Here is a 24,631-nt window from a genome sequence, read left to right as displayed (position 1 = left end):
GGGCAAGTTTAGTTTTACAAATTCAAGATTTGAGTCTAGTAAAAAATGAAGAATGAGTTGGAAAGTTGTTGGGAAGTAATAAAGTGAGAAGAGTATGAAAACTTTTTAAGTAGTGAATATAGAAGAAATATGGGTGCTCAAAACTGAGCCACTAAAGTTCTTAAGAGATAAAGTTAGAGGTCATCAGAAATCCCCTAAAGAATTCAGAACCAAGTAAAATATATATTCTTCCCACATTTGTTTGGTCAAATGCAAGCACTTACTTTTGCCCAGTTCTGTGCTATTGCAAGAAAATGTAGAAATAGAGGATTAAAGGAATCCCAACTGATTTGTAGTTTACTCAGACCCATCAAAATGTTATTATTTGTCCATAGCCAGTAAGGGTTTTTTTGCATATTAAAGAGAAATTTGCTTTTTATGACACTGTTATTTGTTTCTTACAGAACTTATCTACAAGGAAGTAATGAATTCGGAAGAAAAGACTAAAAACGGTGTTGTAAAAGGACAACCTTCTCCTTCAGGTACTCACTCTCAGTGAATAACTAATCAACCAGTACTTGTGTATGTTTTTTGGCCTCTAGGGGGGGATTGCAGCCAATCACATGATTATTTCTCTCTAGTGATTTTTGGTCTATTCCTTTTGATACGTAGTGTGGCATTCATTCTGATTATTCTGATTATGATGACCAGCACAAGAGTTCTTTCAGACTCATTTTAAGATAATAGTGACTGTTGAAGAAATGTTAAAATGGGCTGGTTAAAGGGTAACTGCTTCTCATCAAAACACGGCCATCATGTGCTCTGACCACCATATCAATGTAGAGGTCGGGAATCCATCCAGCCAAAACCTTTTTTCTCAGTCACTCCATTGTTGAAATTCTTCCCAAGGTTGGTGTGACAGTAGTTAAAGCAGTAAGATGGGTTCTGATTAAAGTCACAGTGGAGAATCTTTCAGTTTGCCATCCACAGAATCAAATGCACATTTGTACGTATCCTGTACATATTCTGCTGATCCTAGTAAGTGCTTTAGGATTACTTGAAATAATTTGCTGACACTCGGTGCTAATATATTTTTCCTAAGACCTATGTTCTGAATGTGAGGGATATATATAAAGAGTTTTAGAAAATATGATAGCTTATCTCTAGCTTTAAACTACACTCAACTCATGCTGGCAAGAATGTAGGCTGCAAATGAGAAGTTGTTTAGAGGAAAATAGATTTGGCTCCCTACCTTTGATAAACAATTTTTTTTTCCTCATGCACTTTAAATTGTTTCAGGAAAAAAGATGTAGGATGAATTAAGCAATTCTTCATACTGATACTACTCTTTGAACAACTGGCTTGCCCCCAAATCACTATGATGCTAAAACAGACAGTGCAGTTATGACATGTTTTTCTCATTCGAGTACTGTCCAATTCTATCCCAAGTCTTTCCTTTCCTCGAAGAAGGTGAAGGAAATCACTGTGGTTGTTTGCCCACCCCACTCATTCTAGCATCCAGACTGATATGGGTCTGTAGAAGTGGTGCCTAACTTACCTGCATGTTCTGTCTGCTGCTGATTAAGGAACCCAAAGGCTGAATCTAACAACCTCAAGATGCCACCTACCAGGACAGAAAAACTCCTTGTTTTAAGAATTTGCATAATGGGGGATCCTTGGGTGGCCCAGCGTTTTAGTGCCTGCCTTCAGCTCAGGGCGTGATCCTGGAGACCCAGGATCAAGTCCCACATCAGGCTCCCTGCATGGAGCCTGCTTCTCCCTCTGCCTGTGTCTCTGCCTCTCTCTCTGTCTCTCTCTGTCTCTCATGAATAAATAAATAAAATTTAAAAAAAAAGAATTTCCATATTGACCAGAACATGTTTTTCTATAATCATTAAGAAGTCAAAATACCAGGATCCAGTGAAGGTGGCCTAAGAGCTCTAGACCAAATTTTTTTCAGGCTCTCTTCTGTTCATCTTTAATTCAAGTTATCATTAATTCATCTTCTTTCATTTTTTCAAGGAGCTTGGGATCATGCCACCTACTTCAGGACATCCCAAATTCTTCTTTTTCCACTTCCATCTTCCCCTCAGCTCCAATCAGGTCACTACAACAGTTCATCTGTGATGACATAAAATCCACAGTTTTCCTTTAAACACTTTCATAACACTTCCACAAAAGTCTTATTCTCAGGATTCATTTATGCCAACTGTACAGTTCAGGGAAGACAAAAAGGGACTGAGGATGATACAAGTGAGATCGATTAATCATTAAAGGGATGGGATGAGTGGGCTGCCATACAAAAAAAAAGGTTTAAATATTTGGTAAGGGAATGAAGTTTGTATATAATCAAGGCATAATTCTTCAATCATTAAAACTATACTTATCAATTCAAAAAAAGGTGGATACATGTAGAAGTTTCTTATAACTCATTAGTGAGGGAAATGGCAGAATGGCAAAGGTAGTTCAATGAAGATATGAGAAATTAGGATTTATGTAGTCTGTGGAAAAAAATAATACTGAAATAAGATCACTAAATTAACCTAAAATTTGTAAATGTCCTACAGGATAACCAAACTTATCTTTGTGGTTATCTTTTCTACTGGGCAGAAAAAAAATGATAATTATATTTTATTAGTTTTATACAAGTTCACAGTGTTGTAAAGCATTTAGCTCCTAATCAATTGAGAATATTAAGTCAAACAAAGTTGTGTTCGACAAAACAGACAGGTGACCCTTAGGTGGGCTTTTTAAAAAAGGTTCAAGTGTGATATTAAAAGGTTGCATAGTCATTTTTTTCTCCCTAATCTCAAGTGCTGGATAATATTCTGAATAGTATCTAAAATTACTTACATATACAACTGCATGCTATGAATAGGTGGACCAAAATCCTGACCAAGTAAACATTTAAGTTTGCAAGAAATACATTAAAGGTGAAAAAAACCAGACTATTTTATATCATGGTTTGTTATTTCTGGGGGGGGGGGGCTGGAAAATAAAGGCATTCCACTAAGTTATTTAATGATAGATATAAATTAGCCTTAGAGAATTAGAATACTGGACCAGGGTGTATAAAATTGCTGTCAATTCAGATTCAACTTATTTAAAATCAAACCCATCATTCTATAGATTCACTCATCCCAGTAGTAAATTTTTCTCTCAATTTTCCCATTTCTATTAATGGCAGCTCTATTTTCTCAGCCTCTCAGTCTGAAACCCCTGATTGACCTTATACTCCATACTTACATTATTACTGACGGTGACTTCCCACATCCTAAAAGTTCTGCTTGCTGGCTGTCTTACACCCAGTTGCTACCAACCCTTCCCATTAACACCACCATGATTAAAGTTTTCCTGAAGTAATCTTGCTGACTTTAATCTCTACCTAAATTGATCTTGCAAGACTACATGCTTGGGAATTCCACTGCCAAGTACTCTCCAGTGGCTTTGTATCATGTCCAGTTTAAGCCTACTAACCTTTTCCTGATATTGACAACCCTCTATAATATTCCCCTGGTTTTTCCAATTTTCACACTACATCTATTGTAGAATCCCATGTTACCACTATTTTGCTTGACTGAATCCCCACCTCTTAGAATACTACCCATTCTAAATTGTTCTTTTACCAAATACTACCTTTTCCCAAAATATTTTTTCATATTTGTCCTAAAAGACTTTTTATGTCTTCTCAAAGAATAAGATATTGCCTTCTTATGGATCCTACTAGTCCCTATATTTTAATTAATTAATTAATTAAATTTAAAATTTAAATTATTAAATTTTTACCAGCATGCTACTGTGTGTGTGTGCATGCGGATGTGTGTACACACATGTGATGTGTGTATATATATATTCTGTAGAATGTGCTAGGAAAAAGAAACAATTACTAAGAAAACTTGAAAAAGCTTTTTTGCATTCTTCATTGTGTTCACCTTTTTTCATTACTGTTTACATATCATATTTTATTTTGTCAATAGCTAAGATGAAGTAATATTACAACATAGACTCCTAGAATATTAAGTCATGGCAACACTAGGAACCTGGCAGCAAGAGAATAAGCTAATGCAGTTTCTTAGTAACAAAATTGTTCTAATACCAAAACTCATGTTTTAGTGATACTTTTAAAATATAAATAGGAAGTTAAATGTGCATTTGAAGAATAATATATAGGCTTGAAATTCATTGATGGAGTTGTGTATCAATAAGAAATAAATCTAAACCTCAGATATGTTTCTAAATAAATAATTGTACTCCCTTCTGCTATCTGATTTCACTTGCATAGTGATTTATTTTCAAGAATAGCATGGCTATTTCTGAATTGATTTGTAAAGACTGCTAAGGGAATAGCAGACCAAGTATAGAAATTAATTTTCTTCTAAAGCATTTTTTATAAATATTAGAACTAGAACAAATAGAGGAGATCATTAATCTAAAATTTCTCAGTCCATTCACTACTCCCTTTCCAGCCAAGAAGTAAGCCTTGCATAAGTAACAATGACTCACCAAAATAAAGGTGCTTAGCTTTATCTCTAACCCATCAAGATGGGTAGAGATTTTATAGAATCTTTAAATGACAGATAAAATTTCCCAGATGACTAATATACAACCCCAGCCCCCACCACTCACCATATTCCACAAGCTATGGCAGTGTGTCATTCCAAATTAGAGTCACTGATCTAGTCCAGTAGTTACAATTTTTTTTAGTTACAATTTTTTTATTTCAAAATCTCAGCCCCAAACAAGTTGAGGCTCAAGATGATGCATAAAAGGAAGGGAATATATCTCAGTGATTTTTTTTTTATTCTAGTATTTATTTTAATTCTCTGTGTCTATTTTTATATATGGATGGGTCAGGAAAATAATTCCCTTTAGAAAAGCAGAACATTTTCCCTGAAATAGTGAATATCTTTTGGCTACATACTTCTAGTTTTAGAAATTTTCATTAGTGTAACTTCTTTCCATGAAAGCTTTTTTTTTTTTTTGTCAAGTAATGTTGAAAGTAGCTACTGTTCCTCATTTGCAACCCTATTACTATCTTCAGTTACTTTTAGTAGAATTTTAATCAACAAATATTTGTAATGCTTTATTGATGGCAAACTTCAAAAAATGCATTTCTCTACTGGTTCTTCTGGAAAAAAATATAGAAGGAAGGGATATTTATCACACTGCTAGAGTATCCAGGGTAAGTGAACAATATAATCAAATTCAAGTCAGTTCAGTTCAATTTAAGGTATTTTCACAAACTGTTTGGCAGTAAATTAACAATTTGAAGCCAAGTTCCATGTCTTGACTCTTTTATTTGTGTTTGGTTTTATGGTTTACAAAGTTTATTTATTACCTACATAAAAAGAGACCTGAAAGGATCATCCAGTAAAGTCAGAAGTGGCTACAGTCAAGAGAGTATTTATTATAGTGCAATAGAAGTAGTCACTAAGAAACAAAAGTTTTTTGTGTGTAGTAGTGAGGGACTAGGTGATGTTTAACAACCATCTTTTTTTAGAGGACTGATTAATGGCATTTACCAATTTCTGTGGTATAATTATTCTTATTATGACCAATTTCAAACTGCTGCTGTAACATCAATGAAGGCAGAGTTGGAAAGAGATGCTAATGCTAATACTTGGATCTCAGAAGCCACTCTAAGTCTAGCACACTGCTAGACTATACACATGATTGTTTCATTATAGTTCTCTCTATACTGAGAAGACCCATTCTCATACAACAAGCAGATGTAATGGGAATTTTATAGAGGAAGCATTAGAAGAGAAGACATCTCCTAATGAATTTGTGCTGTAAAAATTATTAACAATAGTCTATGAAACCATAGAAATATAGTTGATAAAGATTCTGAACTTTGAATGATTGAATACTAACTATAATTTGCATTCAATATTGATAAAATAAAGGGCAGGATCATTCCAGCATAGAAGATAGCCAGCTGATGAACAGAGAAAGACAACTACAACAAATGGCTTCCCTTAGCAAAAAATAGGTTAGTGGTTTCATTAGTTTCATCGAAGGGAGAAATTTGGTTTCATTTACAACACCTCTCTGGAGGAGTACACACAAAAGATACTCAGTGCTTTGTTAAATTGAGTGCTTATTCTTTGCTGAATAGTAGAGATTGAGGGAGATAGGAGTAATGAAGAAGTATAATGAAAGAAATAGAAAGAAGCAAGGAAAACAAACTGAGGTAATCATGTAGTAAAACTGTGTAATACTGAGATCGCTTACATGAAATAACACTTAGAATGCTCCACAGTATGCTGATTATTAAAATAGCTGCAGTGGGGGTGCTGTGTATCTTATAATCTGCAGTATGATCCCTTCTTATATGAAGAGTTTATTAAACACTACTTTCAGTTTTGTTGCTTTCATTCAGTATTATTTATACATGTAAATTTGTTTTTCTGGGGAAATTTCCTCAAAGTTCTTTGTGTAATTTCTCTAGCTGCCATTGTTACAGGTTTCTGTTTATTTGCAAAAATCAAATTGTGTTCTTAAAAGGGAGCCTCGCCTCACCTAGGTTCTATCTCACCCTTGTTTGAGTCAATACTCAACTTTAACTGTGCCCGTCAGAACATGTCCATAGCCAGCTTCAGCCAGAAAAGGAGAAAAACCCTAGCTCAAGAGAAGATCAGAACTATTATGTAGAGATACTTTTAAGTAGTTTTTTATTTGTATTATGCCAAAACTTTATTTTAAAACTTTCAAACTGATTATTTTGTCATAATTTAAATAAAGCACACTAACAAAAATCTTCCTCGTTAACATAGGCAGTTTGATTAATTATAACACTCATCAGATATATATGTCATCATTTGATCCATTTGGTCTCCAATCCTTGACATTGAGACTTCTTATTTATTCAATCACTTCTATTTCTATATACTCTCAATGAACAGAAAACAATTCCATCTACGATAACATCAAAAAGAATAAAATACAAATTTACAAAGAATTGTAAATTTTTACTCTGAAAACAGTAAAACATTGTTGAAAGAAATTAAAGACCTAAATAATGGAAAGACTTCCATTCAGTCACTAATTAGATTTAATATTGTTACAATGACAATACTCTGCAAATTCATCTACAGATTAAACACTCATCATAGTCACAGCTGCCTTTTTCTTTGCTGAAATTGACAGCTGTTCTTAAAATTCACATGGAAATACAGGGGATACAGAGCAGCTAAAATAATCTTGAAAAAAATTAAAAAGTTGGAGGATTCACACTTCCTGATTTCAAAATTTACCGCAAAGTTGCAATGCTCATGACAGTGTGGTATTGGCCTGTACGTATAGATCAATGAAATAAAATTGAGAGCCCAGAAATAAACCCTCATGTTTATGGTCTTTTGATTTGTAACAAAGATTTCAAGACAACTGCATGGGCAAAGAATTGTCTTTCCAAAAATTGTGGTAGGACAGCTAGATATCCACATACAAAAGAAGGAGGGTAGACTCCTACCTCATATAGTACCTAAGAATGGATCAAAATGGATCATAGACTTAAGTGTAAAAGCTATGATTTTAAAACTCTTCTATGAAAGTACACTAATTTTTTAGGATCTTGGGTTATATGTAAGAAAGGTTTTCTTTCTCAAGAAAAGCACAGTGGCAAAAGGAAAAAAAATAGGTAAATTCAACTTTATCAAAGTTAAAAAAACACATGTGTTTCAAAAGACACCATAGGGAAAGTTAAAAGACAATCCATAGGATAGGAGGAAAACATTTGCAAATCTTATATAATAAGATACTTGTATCCTGAATACATAAAGAACTCTTACAATTTAATAATAAAAAGAAAATAACACAATTTAAAAATGGTCATAAGGGGCAGCCCAGGTGGCTTAGCGGTTTAGTGCCTGCCTTCGGCCCAGGGCCTGATCCTGAGGACCCCAGATAGAGTCCCACGTCGGGCTCACTGCATGGAGCCTGCTTCTCCCTCTGCCTGTGTCTCTGCCTGTCTTTCTGTTTCTCAAGAGTAAATAAATAAAATCTTTTTAAAAAAATGACCATAAGATCTGAATAAACATTTCTCCAAAGCGATACACAAATGGCCAACAAGCACATGCAAAGACACTCAACATCATTAGTCACTAGGCAAGTACAAATCAAACCACAATGAGAGGGATGCCTGGGTGGCTCAGTGGTTGAGCGTCTGCCTTTGGCTCAGGGTGTCATCCCAGGGTCCTGGGGTCGAGTCTCACATTGGGCTCCCCACAGGGAGCCTGCTTCTCCCTCTGCCTATGTCTCTGCCTCTCACTCTGTGTCTCTCATGAATAAATAAATTAAAAACAGTAACAACAACAACAGCAAACCACAATGAGATACCATTTAACGTACACTGGGATAGCAACAATAAAAAGATAGTGAGGGGTACTGGAGAGAAAATTGAAGCGCTCATACACTGCTGGTAGGAATGTAAACTGGTGTAGCCACTTTGAAAAACTGTTAATTTCTCCAATGTCAAACATACAGCTAATTTATGATCTACCAACTCCACTCTTTAGGTATTTGCCCAAAAGAATAAAAACCTGTATATGAAAGTTCATAACAACATTATTCATAGTAGCCAAAAATAGAAACAGCCTGTCCATCTAATGCCCAACAACAAATAAATAGGTAAACAAAAGTGACATAGTCACACAATGAAGTGTTATTCAGTAGTAAAAAGGGACAAAGTATTGCTACATGGTACAGTATGAATGAACTTTGAAAACATTATGCTATATGAAAGAAGCCAGTCGCAAAATCATTTACACCCAAAATTTAAGTTATTATTTATTTGAGGATCAGTGCCTATTGTTCCCTTTTTTTGTATTCTTTCACATTCCCCATAATCTACATAAATATGTTTATAATCAACAAATAAAAATTTAAAATACTTATAAAATACATATGATCTTTCTTAGCTTATGTGTATGGGTCCTTTCCACATATTGTCACATTTTAATCACATCTTTCCATAGGGAAGAGATGTCTACTCCAGGAGCAAAGAGACTGTGTTAATCTCTCCACTTGATAGATCTTTAAATTTTTTAAAAATTTTACAATGTTACATAAGTTTCAGGTGGTTCCACTTCTCTACACTTACGCTGTGTTCACTGCAAGTGTTGTTACACTTACAATATTATTACAATACTATTGAGTATATTCCCCATGCTGTGCCTTTTATTCCTGTGACTTACTCATTCCATATCTAGAAACCTGTATCTCCTCCTCCCCTTCGCCCATTTATGACCATCCTCCTACCCTTCTGCCCTCTGGCACCCATCAGTTTGCTCTCTGTGTTTATAGGACTGATTTTGCTTTTGTTTGTTTGTTTGTTTATGCATTTGTTTTGTTTTTTAGATTCCATATATGAGTGAAATCATATGGTATTTGTCTTTCTCATTTTGCCTTATTTCACTCGGTATAATACCCTCTAAGTCCATCCATGCTGTTGCAAATGGCACAGTCTCCTCTTTTTAAATGGCTGTGTGACATTCCATTATATAATATTATAATAAACATAGTGGTGCATATATTTTTTCAAATCAGTGTTGTTTCCTTTGGGTAAATAGTAATGAAAATATTGTATTATATGGTATTTCTATTTTTAATTTTTTGAGGAAACTCCATACTGTTTTACACAGTAACTGTATCAATTTACATTCCCATCAACAGCATATGAATATTCAGTTTTCTACACATTCTCATCAACACTTGTTCTTTTTTTTATTTTTTTATGCTAGCCATTCTGCCAAGTGTCAAGTGATATGTCTTTCTCAGTTTGATTTGCATTTCCCTGATGATGTGTTATATGGAGCATCTTTTCATGGATCTGTTGGCCATCTGTATGTCTTCTTTGGAAAAATATCGATTCAGGTCCTCTGCCCATTTTTCTAAGTCAGGTTGTTTGTTTTTTGGTTTTGGGTCATATAAGTTCGTTATAGATTTTTTCTGATTTATTAGATCTTTGTGATAGCACTTCCGTAATGTATTTTGGATTTGTTATTTTTCACCAGGTATATCTTGTACACTATGTTTACTCAAATAAGATAACATTTTAGTGAGATTTCCTCATCTCTGATTTTATTAGATGATTTACAGATATTTTTAGTAGCAAACTATTTCATAAAACATGCATTTTATTACCTATGTTGCTTAAGTATAAAGAATATATAAAAAGGAAAAGTAAACTGTTCTCAAGGTGCTATGGTTTAATCATATTTTACATGACTCTGGCTTACCTGTTCTTTGTAGTTCTCAAAGATATTATAACTTAGCAAGTATTACTGAGTGATTACCATGAGCAAGTTTCTTGTCAGAGTTTTAAAATCGTTATATTCACATAGAGCAGATAAATAAGATATTTCTTTTCAATTTAATTTTAGGAATTTAGGTTTTTTTTTTTTTTTTGTAGATCACCACCGGGTAAGCAAGCCTGCTAGAAAGTAAGCCACAATCGAAAAGTATGCTCTAGCATGGAGCTTACTTTAAAAAAAAAAGTGGTCTGGCTTCTTCTATTATTATTATTATTATTATTATTAGTTATTATTATTATTATTATTATTATTATTATGTCTATGGTAAGTTTCACTGTAAGTCCTACATAGCCTTTCTATATGGATTTTGTTTGATATCACATTAATGACTACAATAATATTTATTTAATATACCTTCATTTCTCAAGAGCTGTAGTCTCCAAGTAATTCTGTTTGCTGGACTCCCAACTCAGCCCAAATTTTTGGGATAGGACTCTTACATGTGTTTCTTTTAAAAGCCCTGCATTAAAAACATCCAGGTTCAGATCATTACATTAAAAGGTTCTGCTCATCTTCCTCAGTAGGACAGTGGTCTTCAACCTTTTACTACACAGTGTCTAGGAGCTTTTAAAAAATGCAAATGCCTTTGCTTTACACAGACCAATTATATGACAATATGGGAGGCGAGAGAGGTGACTGGGGTTTTTAGTAGGATATTTTTGTTTGCTTGCTTTTGTTTTCTTTTAAGAGCATTACAAGTGGTTTCCAAGGTAGAGTGACTATCTTGTGACCCGGGACTCTGGGTTGCTGTTTTGATTTTCACCATCTAACACTGTGCCTTGGATTAGTTGTTCTATGAAGACCTGTTGAATGAACGATGGATTAGACATCACCTCTTGTATTTGCCCATGCCTGCATCCTGAATGACATTGAGTCTAGTTCTAGATTTAGTCATGTTGGTCTTCATTTTCTTAGCACAGGTGCAGCAGTGAACAGCAGTGAGAGTCTCCCTCCATCTTCGTCTGTCAACGACATCTCCTCCATGTCCACCGACCAGACCCTGGCCTCTGACACTGACAGCAGCCTGGAAGCCTCAGCAGGACCCCTGGGTTGTTGCAGGTGACTAGCCGCCTGCCTGCGAAACCCAGCGTTCTTCAGGAGATGATGTGATGGAACACACACACACACACACACACACACACACACAGACACGCACACACACAAACGCAGACATGCAACTACAAGAAAATGGCAAGAGAGAGAATCCAAGCCTAAAATTGAAACCAGTCGTTCAGCCTGCTTCTTCTCCAGAGTTCTGTATTGCAGCTAAGCTAAATGTATATTTAACTTCTAGTTGCTCTAGCTTTGGTCTTCCTCCAATGATGCTTCCTCCAGAAAGCAACTCAAACACAACTAGAAAAGCCTTTTCCATAAAGTGTAATTTTAATGGCTGCAAAACCAGCAACCTGTAATTGCCCTTTCAAATGGCATGACAAGGTGTGCAGTGGCCCCATCCAGCATGTGTGTGTCTCTATCTTGCATCTACCTGCTCCTTTGGCTTAGTCAGATGGATGTAGATACAGATCCGCATGTGTCTGTATTCATACAGCACTACTTACTTAGAGATGCTACTGTCAGTGTCCTCAGGGCTCTACCAAGACATCATGCACTGGGGTACCATACGGTCCATTTCATGTGATCTATTACTCTGACATAAACCCATCTGTAATATATTGCCAGTATATAAGCTATTTAGTTTGTTAATTGATTAAGCTGTATGTCTTATAAGAAAACATGTAAAAGGGGGAAAATATGGGGGGAGTGAGCTCTCTCGGACCCTTGAAGATGTAGCTTCCAAATTTGAACTGATTAAATGGCACCTGTATACCAATTTGTAGAAAGAACATATGTGATGCTTATGTACAGTGTGGGGGCGGGAGAGGGTGACAGTTTCCAGGTACTCAATAGTTTGGCCTTTAGAAGGAATGTGGGAATAATAGCTGACGGTCTTTTCTCTGACAGTGAGCAGGTAGGAGGGTTTCCAGTGTAGCATTGCAGTACGGAGGACTTCCTCAAGGAGATCATTACCCAGATACTAGGAGACACCGGCATCCATATTTTAGAGAGTAGATTTCATTTGTCCCTTACAAATTATGTGTCACAACTGGAAAGAGAGTGGCAGGTGGTGAGGCAGGGTTACCGCATCCATATCTGATGGTAAGAATCCCTCCCTGGAACACAGTGGAATTGCCTCCAGATGATGTCCTTAATAGGAAATGAACCTACGTAGCCTATTTTCAGATTGTGGGTTGTGTTTTCCATGAGTGTGCTACTTCCCAGGTTTAAACCCTGCCATGATTTTGTTTTAAAAATATTACTTTCCTCTTCTGGAATTAAAAAATATTAATTTCTTAAAAACAAACAAACCCATAACATGGGGTGATCCTCAGGTCAGCAATTGAAAACATTTCCACAGACATTACTATTCCTCAGGGGTTTCCCTGACTTCTTAATATGGCGGATGTTTCATGTTTATTTATTTTCATAAAGTCAAACAATTGAAGAAGGGCTGATAAATCTGAGTTTTGTACCACAGTTGATGTGACAGCAATAACTCTACCCATAAGTTACTGCTGCTAAATAGCTTTAGCAATATGAGTTTGTCTTAAAAGCCATGAAGCATTTGTGTCAATGTTTAGCAAAATCACCTGAATTAGCTCCAATCAAATGAAAGTGCTCTCCTGAGCACTTAAGAAGGCACTGTGAAACATCTTGGTTATATACGAGGCAATACCAGGGTGACTTCTCAGCAATAACAGGGACCTGGTGGAGGCTTCCCTTCTTGTTCACTTTGGTGAAGTACCCATCACAGCTATTTGCACTCTGACCATTTTGGTGCTCGCCAGTGTGGGGGTATTTCACCTGAAGAAGAAGTGAAACACACAAAATGGATGGTTGATGAGTGGGCTATGACTGGCAAATGGAATCCCTTCGAAAATAGAGCAAACAAGAATGCTGCGCTCTGAAAACTGCCTTAAATACAACAATAGGGAAGCTTTGTCTCTTTCAAGCAATAGAGCCAACCCCCATCATCACCATGAGAGCAATGCTACCATTTATGAGATTGCTTCGCAGTAGGATGCGTGACAAGAGGTCATTTGTTTAAAACGAGAGGAAAAAAAAAATAACATTAGCCTGTGCAGCTTGTCCCCTGGAATGAAAGTGTCCCAGCTTCTTTCTCTTGCTGCCATTCTTTTTTGGTTAATATTGCCAACAACCCGATTTTTAAGATAACCTCTGCACTCACATGGGCTCTCTCACTTCTCTTTCTGTCATGCTTCCCACCCACCCACCCCCTTTAAAAAAAAAACTCTAAATAGATGAGAATACCTTATCCTGTACCTCCTTTCTCTGTATTTTTCTCTTGCTATACCTGTGTCCTTTCTATGCCTGACTTTCTAACACTTGCGATTAAGGGCAGGAAACAGGCAGCTGTTAGAAAGAAAGTAAATCGCGAGGATAATTTCATCAGCCACAGAATGACATCAAAAGCCAGAAGGAAATCTCCAGCCAGCATCTTAGAAGTTCTTGACAGTTAGGTTATCTTTTATATGTGCAGAAGTGGTGATTTTTTTTGCCCATGCAGATTAAACCAAGCAAGAACTAGGTAATGCTCCCCTGCTATTGCTATCTTCCACTCTGCGAGCCTGATCTCTCCCATTGTATGGCTCTTAGGAGCTGGTTACTTTTAGCCAGATCTCCTTTATACTCAAGAAAAAATGGAATAAATCCCTCAGATTGACATATCGTGGACAATAAAGCAAAAAGTTTGACTTCTTGCCTGCTTATAGAATTAATTTTACTAGGTTATCAAAGCAAGATAGGTAATAGGACAACAGAGAAAATCATTTCAAAAGCTCACCAGCCCTTCACTATCCTGGGTCCACTTTATTATAATATCTTCAGAGGTGATTTTGTTATTATCAAAATCTTAGAATGTATTATGTTCTGCAGTGAGTCTTCTCTTTAAGAAACAAGTATTTCCTCTATAGTCAGCTATTAATTCCAAAGGACTTTCTTGCTTTTCAGACTTGGAAGTATCAAGTCACCTGGACTATATGACTGGGAGAAGGAATGTCCTGCCTGTGGTTGGGGTTCCTTTAGGAATGTGAAGTTGGCAGTCTGAGAGGCCTAACCTTTTCTCCATCTATGGGGCTGATGGTTTCGCAGTGATCCTTAATGAAATGTTTAGTAGTATTTTGTGGGAGGGATGGCTGTGCACCCACATGCAGAAGGAATGAAATTCTTGGGAGAGCTTGGCAAAATCACCACCACTTTGAAATATTTATTTAGTTTTTGGTCATCGTATTCATTTTTAAAAAGAGATACATTGGCCTTACAACCAAATTTCTTCTTGTGGAATAAGAACCACTGATAATCTTGCATCTTCAAGAATCTGATGACTGAGCTTTGTAGGTATGTATACTTGGGTGGACCTGGTTCTGGCTAATTCCCTCCAATTGAAGCAAGCTATTTAATTGAGGGCTGAGGGAATAGTTTTTTTCCCAATCTGTTACCATTATTAGAAAATATTGCCTACGACTGCTGATACCAGCTGACTGGGAAATCATAAAATAGACCTCGACAAAGGGAATAAGTGGAATAGATGAGAATACACCAGTCCTTTTATGACCTGCCAGAGGAAAACCAAGCAGAACCGACTTTTAAATTTTAAATATTCATTGTAAAATCTAAATTCTACAAAGCCTACTTCTATTTAATTCTCTTAACATATGATAATCAAAATCTTAAAAACATTATGCTCGGTAAAGAATGTTGTCAGCCGGCTTTGCTGAAAAATTTATCTTCTACAGCTTAGAGGAAGGAATAATATTGTCCCAGCAATCTTTGATCCCCATGACTTTGGATCTGAAGAGAGACCCCCCACTTATCACCCACAAGCTCCCCCCAATATTTTAATTGTGAGTCCTACATTTTCCACAGATAAAATTAAACCAAGCAGGGATACTCCTTTCTGTAAAAACAACAAACAAGTTACAATGTAAATAAATATATTAGTCATTTTCCATGTGACTAAAATATAAGATTTTGTTATCTGTTTTGGCACTTAGTTCTTTCTTTGTCTGAAATGGTTCACTCTGACCCATTTCCTTGGTCAGTCAAGCTGAAATGGAAGGCCTCTGTTTGTATGTGGACTCCTGTATATCTAACTTTTGATTATGTGGGACCAATGGCCAGTATATTCTAATGAAAACAAACCTCCCAACCCTTGTCTAGCATTAAACTGTTCACCTTGCCATGTTTATCTTGCAACAAGACCTATCTTGCACATGCCTGTTATTCTGCATGATTGGACTCAAAAGACTATTACCAATGATAAGAATTGTCCTGTGTCAGTGTTTATAAAATGGACTTAAAGCACACCCACATTCATATACACATCATCCAGATAGTTCTAGGTCAACCCTGGAAGGCAAAACCATGCATGCCCAGTTTCTTTGCAAGGTCTTAGTGGTGAGAACAAAAAGTCAGCCTGATGGATCAAATGCAATCTCAGTGATGTTTAATAAGGATTTGAAATTATTTAAACCATATCTGTGTTCCTTCTCACTCTTTTTTTCATTTCTGGTTTTTTTCCCTTTATTTTCAAAATGTCTGTGGAACAAGAGGGTGAGTGGGGGAGAACTTCGGCTTTTTTGGACTCTGTAGGTGGATGCTGAGTCAATGCATTGTGATTTCTGTTTCTTATGAATTATTAAAAAACCAGAGCAAATCTGCTTCCCTTAACATGAAACCAAATCCAAATCCAAACTTTGTTGGAGTTTGCCTGTTGACAATGGTTATTGTGCTGTCTGTTGTCTTGAGTTTTATGTCCTGACAGGAGCTTGAAGCATCTCACATGATTTCATAGTGTCATCTGATTACGCCAGGGAATAAATAAGAAATGACGAATGACCTACCTTCTCACTATGGGTAAAGAGCGTATAATATGTATGGGACAATATAGAAGGCTGTGTTTTTGTTTGAGACTGGTTTCTCCTAAAGATAACCTTCATTTCTGTCTGCAAATATCAGTTATATACCTGCAATTTGGTAATTTTCTTCTATAAAATCAATGAAGGAGGAAAATAATTTTCTGTGAGGATTAGATAAATTGAACAGGATTAAATATCCTTAGGTTAATTTATCAGAATTCCAAATCAGTTTCATTATTACCCAAGAGAGAAGGTTAGTAGATGTTTTGCCATATGATAGGCAATCTTAATATCTGCAATTCCTTGATGACTTAAAAAAGCAATAAGATTTTGTGGCTTGCTAAGGAAGTCACTGAATCTATGTTAATTTAGCTGGAAGTATCCAAAAATGTCAAGGAATAGCCTTTTTATTACTGTGAATAAAACGTTTTATTTAACTAATTCACTGTTAGAAAATCTGAAAGCTAACCATATTTATTCTTTTGAGATAGCACAATATATCTTCATAAGAAATATAGAAGAAAAATAGAAGCCATATGCCTTTTGCCTCTCTGGCATAGATTCTATCCCATTTTTAAGCCACAACTCTTCACTCTTTTAATAAAGTGTATTTAAAAATGGTCACGTATAGGTACCTGAAAATACCTCCAATAGTAAGAAGGGAAATTGCATTCCATTAGATTGTTCTTGGAGAGAAGGATCAGAAGAAGTTATTGGCGCATACTAGGTACCATAAAAGGTTACCAAATATTTAGGTGATTTGACCTCCTTCTCACTGAGGAGAAGAAAGGAGTCTTGGAAATAACATTTCTTGTAGTTACATATGTAGGGATCAACCTAGGAGGATGGTTCTATTTGCTCAATAACTGCACTGAGTTTTATCCAAGATTAGAGGGTTTGATATTATCAGTTCATCAGAATGCGGTTCACACTTGCAGTGTGCCATCCGCCCTCCCCTCCGGGTTTTGAAAGATGTACACAGAACACATTTGCAAGTAGTGAAGCACACTGAAAATCCCAAGGTCTCAGATCACTTCATGTTGGGGACCACTGCATGGGACATGTTCTCTCTCAGCTCCAGACTGAATTCCATCTGTTCAACCTTTTACAGAAGTGTGGATCTGTTTTAGTTACTGAAAAATAAGCTGTTGAAATGGACATATTTCAAACACGTGAAATGTGATGACATATACCCGAACAAGAGTCAAATGCTCGTTTGGAATTTCCCACCTTTCCTATTCCACCTGTTTCTTGCTTTAAAGGCATGCTTATCCTGATATAGAAGTTAACATAAAATAACTCTGAAATGCAATTTCAGAGGATCAACCTTCACTTCGTGGAGTGGGTAACTTTACCTCCTTGTCACTGAACTTCTGGTACTGTCCTTTCCTGATCTTGTCTGGAGTCTTTCTGTTTACCCAATAGTCAAGATTCTTTGCAACTCAAAAGCACGTGTAAAACACAATTCATCTTACAAAAACATTCCACACTCTGCCTAGGAAAGTGTCTTGCTTATAGTTTGCCTGCTATCAATTCTTTTCCATTAGCATTGGTGAAATTCTATGAAAATTTTACACGATATCAATTTTTATGACCCAAATAATATTTTACATGGATTGGGGGAACTAGTAATATTAAAGTATTTCTTTTATAAAAGTAAGACTTTCAAAAGCAATTGCTTCTTAATGTTAATACATTCCAAATTTGGATTTGGTTCAGATTAAGCTCAAGAAAACAGGTATGAATTTCCACTTTAATTTCTGAGCTACATTTTTTAAAAAAGATTTTATTTATTCATGAGAGACACACAGAGAGAGGCAGAGAGGTAGGCAGAGGGAGAAGCAGGCTCCCCACAGGGAGCCTGATGCAGGAATCGATCCCAGGATCCCGGGATGACACCCTGAGCCAAAGGCCGATGTTCAACCACTGAGCCACCCGGGTGTCTCTCTAAGCTACATTTTTAAGTAGTGTCTTCATTCACTCCAAAAACATTTATGGAACATCTGTGTATGTGTCCCACGTAGGAGACAAATATAGCATAGTCCTTATCATCAAAACTTCAGAGTAAATACATCTTTCCATGTAAAAACCAGTGGTTGAAGCAAAATATTTCTATCTTATTTGTTTACTTTCTCTTAAAATAACAATGTGTTCAGCTTAGAGGTGTGATACGAATAAGTCCATTTTTATTACCCCACCTAAAGCAATGAAAAAAGATGTGCTTCACTCAATGTTATCATTTTGTTGAAATGAATCAGCACAAGAGAATTTTGGTTATTTTCCATGACATTATAGGAGATTAAACCATTTTTACATTTATTTTAAAACATAGCACAGAGAAAAAAAAAATACAGGTAAACCTGCATTAAGTCAATGAGGAAATATGTGTATCTGCACTCTCATTCCTTTAATTAAAAGGTACACTGCTATCTTTTGGTATGTTTCAAATAAATGTCAGTCTCCAGATAAAGAGAAGAATGTGATGACATCCTGAAACCTTATCAATGACTTATGATATCAGTATCCTGAGAAAAATAGATAAAAGTTTCTGAGGCTAACAAACAAACAAGCAAGACCAAAAAACATGATGTTTCTTTCCTGCATTACATGAGGTTTATTTTGATGCAATTTCCTCTTAGAGTGAGTAAACCTGGAGGCTGAACTGGAGGCTCATATTTCTGGCACCAAAATCTCTTTATCAGCAAAAATGACATCACAATGGTTACTGGAGTTCCTCTCTAGTGGTCCTGTAGTATAAAGCCAAATCTCTGAAATGTGTGCAATCTATGGGTAATGACTGGATCCCTACAATGATAGAAGACAGAATTTAGTTATTTTTATTAAAAATTCCAACTCAAGACACCTCTGATTATCTGAACCAGAAATTTGGCATTGAGCTCTGAACATTCACTCACTGATTCATGTCACAAATATTAACTGAGAGCTTCAATCTTCCAAAGACTATACTTGGTATACATAATTGTGATGAATTCAGGCAATCTTCCTGCTTCTAATGGGGGAATAAGGTAGCAGAAAGCATTAAGAAACCAAACAAAGCAGGCTAAAAGGATAAAACATGATAAGGGATGCTATTTAGATGAGGTGGTCGGGGAGGGCCTCTCAAAAAAGATGACATTTGAACAGAGACCCAAATAAAGTGAGATAGTGAGCCATATTAGTATCTGAGGCAAAAGCAAGTGCAAAAGCCCTGGAGTAAGAGTGTATATATATATATATATATATATATATATATATATATATAGAGAGAGAGAGAGAGAGAGAGAGAGTATATACTCTATAGAGTGTATATATATAATCACCAAAACTCCTGTGAGTGAAGCAGAATGGACAAGAGAAAGTGTGATAGTAAGTGAAATTAAAGAGTTAGGCAGGGATCAGAGAATGACAAGATCTTGGGATTTTAGTCTAAATATAAGAAGACGTTGGATAGATTTGAGCAGGGAAATGATATAATCTAAATTTTCTTTTTAAAAGGATCTCTTTGGGATCCCTGGGTGGCGCAGCGGTTTGGCGCCTGCCTTTGGCCCAGGGCGCGATCCTGGAGACCCGGGATCGAATCCCACATCAGGCTCTCGGTGCATGGAGCCTGCTTCTCCCTCTGCCTGTGTCTCTGCCTCTCTCTCTCTCTCTCTGTGACTATCATAAATAAATAAAAAAATTAAAAAAATATTTAAAAGGATCTCTTTGACTGCCAAATAGAAAGAGGAGGTTGAGAAGAAAGATAATAATGGGGACAAAGAGGTTCTTCTAAGGTATAACAGTAGCACAAAAAGATAGGATGGGGCTTAGACTGGAGAGTGGAGGGACTGAGAAGGGTTGATTAAGGACATAACCAAGAATATATCGTGAAGAGAGGGTTGGAAACAGTTGCTGATGGATTGATATGTGATACGAAAGAAACAGATCAGGATAACTCCAGAATTTTTAAAAATTGAAACCATCAGGTAAGTAATGGTGTGGTTGACTGAAGTGGTAAAGAATGGGTTAGGAGCATATTTGGGAAGAAAAATCATACTTGTTTTGGAAATGTCAACTGGAGATACTTAGTAGGTATCCTAGTAAAGTAGCAGGAGGGTCTACAAGGCTGGAGTAAGGGAAGAAGTTGAGCTGAAACAAACCTGAGCTAATCAGCTTGTAAGTGTTATTTATAACCACGGGACTGTATAGATCACCAAGAGACTAAGTGCAGACAAAGAAGAAGAAGAGTCCAAAGATGGAGGCATTTCTTGCTCCAACATATAGAAGTCAATAAACAGTTGAATATCCTGAGAAATGTCCAGTGAGGCAAAAACCAGGAAAGTCTGCTGTCCTGGAAGCCAAGTAAAGGTGTTTAAAAAGAAGGGAATAGGCACCTGGGACAATGCTGCTGGAGTGGCTAAAAAAGATGGGGACTGAAGGTTCACAATTAGACTTGATTTTTATGAAGACCTTTATCGCTGACCTTTAAGAGAGCATATTCTCGGCAGTATTAAGCAGGAAAGCATGACTACAGTGAGTTCAAGAGAATATGGGAAGTGAGGAATTAGAAATAGGTAGAGAAAATGCAAGAGTTTTTTTTTTTTCTAGAAAGTGAAGCAGAAGAATCATGTGGAAACTAGACATAAATACAACATGAAGAGAGAATTTTAAGAAAGCTATTATAGCATGGGTATATGTTGATAGGGCCAACACATAAAGAGCAAAATTCATAACACTAGAAAGAAAGAATATTTATTTGAAGGAGTAATGTGCTTAAAAAGGCCAGAGGGATGTATATGGTCCTCCCATATACACTTGGCTGAGTTGGAGCAGGTGGCACAGTCAAGGTGATGCGTACAGGTTGCATGTAGACAGTTGGGTAGATGGATGATGGAACATAAGGACTTACTCTTCTGGTATTGTTTTCTCAGTAAAAACAGGTTATCAGTAAGTTTGGTTATAAGTAAAGCTACTAGCTGTAAATGGGGAGAGGAAGAGCTTATGGAGGTTTGAGAAGTGTAAAACTGACCTTGAAAAGTATGAGGTTAAGTTACTAGACAGTGATGAGAGCCATGTGAACCATACTTATATAGATATAAGATGGGACAAGTCATCCCATGGTGGATGGTGGTCTTCTGTTCTCCAGCCATTTGTGTTTCTCAGGTGCAGGTTAAGAATTAACAGGAATTGGGTTTAGCCAGAGTTGGGTGTTTTTCTTTCCCAGATGAGTACAGTGGTGGAAGAAAATCTGAAGGGATTTGAGAGTGAGGAAAAGAATAATTATAATGAGGAACCACAGATGAGCTAGTCAAGGAAGGAAGCAATGACATGAGGGAATGATAGCCAATGAAAACATAGCAAAGTCAATGGCTTCTCTACTCTTTGGGAGTTTCTAAGAATTTTTGGAGTGATGGTTTTGAGGGAATTACCTAAAAAAGGAATAGATGATGATGAGACAGTGAGTGCTTGAAATGGAAGTTTTGGTGATAGTGTAGTTATTGGAAATGGCGTGGAATAAGGAAAACCATGGGCATGGGTGGCTGATGTTCGGGCAGGAGAAAATCAAGATTTTCAGAAATGATCAGCTCAAGGAGCTGAGTGGCCAAGTTGGTGGATGGCAGAGGAGTATTGATTTGGGGAAGAAAAAAAAAAACAGGTGCTAAATAATTGGTCATGTGACGTACTTCTATGGAGTTATTAGGGAAGTGGGAAGATCTAAGGTCTGGAAGTAGCATCAAAGAGCAAAGCAAGACCTATCTCTCTTACAAGCTAATGACATGCAGATTGTGAGAAAGGAAAGTGGCCATCCTTGGGAGGGCTGCAAGAAGTGGTGTCTTTAGGAGGTAACCATGTTTTGGAGAAGATTTAGGGGAAGATAATAGCAGCTGTTAGGCTCTAGCATGTATAACGGAAAAGTCTGAGGAGTGGAGAGAGAATCAGAATTTGAAGCAAATGAGGGAACATGCTGAGCAATGTAGGGATAAACATAATAGTGAAGGCAAATGACATATTTGGACGATTTTGGCAATAGGTGACCAAGGATGCGGGCAAGATGGCACAACCCTAGAGATTACTTTGGTGTGATATGTAATGGATTCTAGTGAATCACGAGGAGGCAGGGAATGTGTGTTGGCAGGAGAGGGATTGGATGGCATAGTGTTCACAAAAACAGGTGGTATGCTGAAGGCCAATTTAACACCTTATTCAAACAATTCAGTACTTTCTACTTGAATGGGCTGGTCTCACCTGGGTTTAGCCCTCCAAGGGCTAGAAAGGTAGCAGCTACACATAGTCCATTAATAAAGAGTGTCATTCAGTCCCGGACCTGAGCCAAAAATGGTGCATTAAAAAACACACTTTACATCTGCTAAACTTTATACTCGAAGATCTACAGTAGGTTTGGTAGGTTTTAGTTGCTTGGGGAGCTGTTAGTTTTTCACATCACTTTGCAGCAAGGAACCCTTAAACTGGGCAGTCAACTCATTCCCCACTTGTGCAATTAAAGAGACTATAAAGAGAATAACAAAATAGGCCTTTGAGAGTCACAATTCCATACTCTTTTTCTGTGGTTTGTGAGTTCCAACAGGGCAAAATGTGTCTGGCTTTGGCTGTTTTATTTGGATATAAGGGAGTGGAAGCCACATGGGTCCTAAGTGTTTTCCCATCTCCTGGTGGTAAGTGAGTCTTTATGCACAAGGCCACCCTGATGGCACACACATGATAGGTCATTTTTATTTCATTGGAAAGGCCCCCTAGGCTCCACCCTGAAGGCACTTAACACATATATTTTTCCCTGGATTAGAGAAGCTCCTGCCCCAAACTGCTATCCTGTCTGATAACTTCCTACCTATTCTTTAGGACTCACATAATAGTCATGGCTCTGACGTGCTTTTCCCAGACTCACTTTTGTGGTCTCTAACTACTTTCAGAGAACATCATCTCATGTGGTGGTTATTTATAAACTAGGAATCCCATGCATCTAGTCTAGTGCTGACATGACACGTAGAGGCCTTCAATAAATATTCACTAATGGTGATGCTGATGTGAGTCTAGACACATTCACTGGTCATATTCTTAGACTTTCATTATACTTTACCCAAGAGCTTTAAAACTGAACATATTCTTCAGTGTCCAAACAGACAGAGCTGATGCAGGGACAGTTATGGGTGGTCCTTTGGACATTATTCTCAGATCATGGATGCAATTGTATTATCTCAGGTGAAAAAGATACCTTGGGTTACCTCTTCCTTCCTATCAAATCTCTGGTGGATTATCTGGGCAAAAGTAAAATTAGCCTGTCTGGGACAAGGGCAGAATTGTATCTTCTGCTGGTGAACATGCTGGCCAAATTCTTGAGGCCAGAATTCTATTTTCTGGAAGCTGGAACACCCTTTGAACACTCAATAGAAACAGAATAGAAATAGAAATAGAAACGTTTGAGTGCTGACAGCTACCATTTACTGAACACTTACAATATATATTGTGCTAGTCACTTAACTTAGTCATTTCTCAAGACAAAATAAAACAAAAACCCAATGAGGAAAAGTATTATCCTACTTTACAGAAAAACAGATTGAGTCTTACAAACGTCATGTAACTTTTCTTAAATTCTTATAGCTACAAAGTGGTAGAACTGAGATTTGAATCTAGCTCTCTTTCCAAAAGCTTATGCATCATCATTTTCTGTGATGCTATTCTAAGTAGGATGCAGTTCTGCAGTGAAAGGAACACTGAGGTTTTTGGCTGGTACCACAGTCTTCAAATTCTCCTGGATTTCCAAGGGGAGATAATTATATTGATGATTTAAAGTATCCTACCTGGAAATGCCCTAATTTTTTTTTTCATTTAGGGCTTAGCTTGTGAATAAATAAAAATAAATAGGAATGACATTATTTAAGTTTCCCTTCAAATTTTTAGTCATTTAATAACAAAATGACATATAGAAACTACATTTAAAAAGCATAGACTTCAGGGATCCCTAGGTGGCTCAGCAGTTAAGTGTCTGCCTTCAGCTCAGGGCGTGATCCTGGGGTCCCAGGATCAAGTCCCACATCTGGCTCCCTGCATGGAGCCTGTTTCTGCCTCTGCCTGTGCCTCTGCCTCTCTCTATCTCTGTGTCTCTCATGAATAAATAAATAAAATATTTTTTAAAAAGTATAGACTTCAATTGGCCTACTGTCATTCACAATTCTATTTTAAATGTTCTCTGAAGGATACCCAGCCATATGGCTTGGCTAGTGAAACCAACATTATAGACTCAACACTTGGAAGCAAATCCTTTCTCCTGAATGCATAGTTTAAGAATCATTCTAGTTACCTAAATAGTTTTATTTCTATTTATTTTTTTAAAGATTTTATTTATTCATGAGAGACACACACACAGAGAGAGAGAGGCAGAGACACAGGCAGAGGGAGAAGCAGGCT

At 36.8% G+C, this 24,631-nt stretch overlaps 1 protein-coding gene across 7 annotated transcripts in view; it reads left to right on the top strand.

The window, feature by feature from the left end:
- MAPK10 (mitogen-activated protein kinase 10) overlaps positions 1–16,208 on the top strand; it is a 300,398-nt gene extending 284,190 nt beyond the window's left edge. For 6 of the 7 annotated variants that reach the window (XM_077882779.1, XM_077882777.1, XM_077882781.1 and 3 more), the window contains 2 exons: positions 444–521; positions 11,213–16,208. In XM_077882779.1, coding sequence (XP_077738905.1) covers positions 444–521; positions 11,213–11,355 — 221 coding nt within the window. In that variant the 3' untranslated portion in view covers positions 11,356–16,208. Of the gene's footprint in view, positions 1–443; positions 522–11,207 lie in introns of all 7 variants that reach the window. The other variant, XM_077882783.1, reaches the window with a different exon arrangement.
- The last annotated feature ends 8,423 nt before the right edge of the window (positions 16,209–24,631 follow it).

This window comes from Canis aureus, chromosome 33, assembly GCF_053574225.1.
Source record: "Canis aureus isolate CA01 chromosome 33, VMU_Caureus_v.1.0, whole genome shotgun sequence".
NCBI lineage: Eukaryota > Metazoa > Chordata > Mammalia > Carnivora > Canidae > Canis > Canis aureus.
Note: the sequence above shows the minus strand (reverse complement) of the source record. Positions and strands in the feature narration are given on the sequence as shown.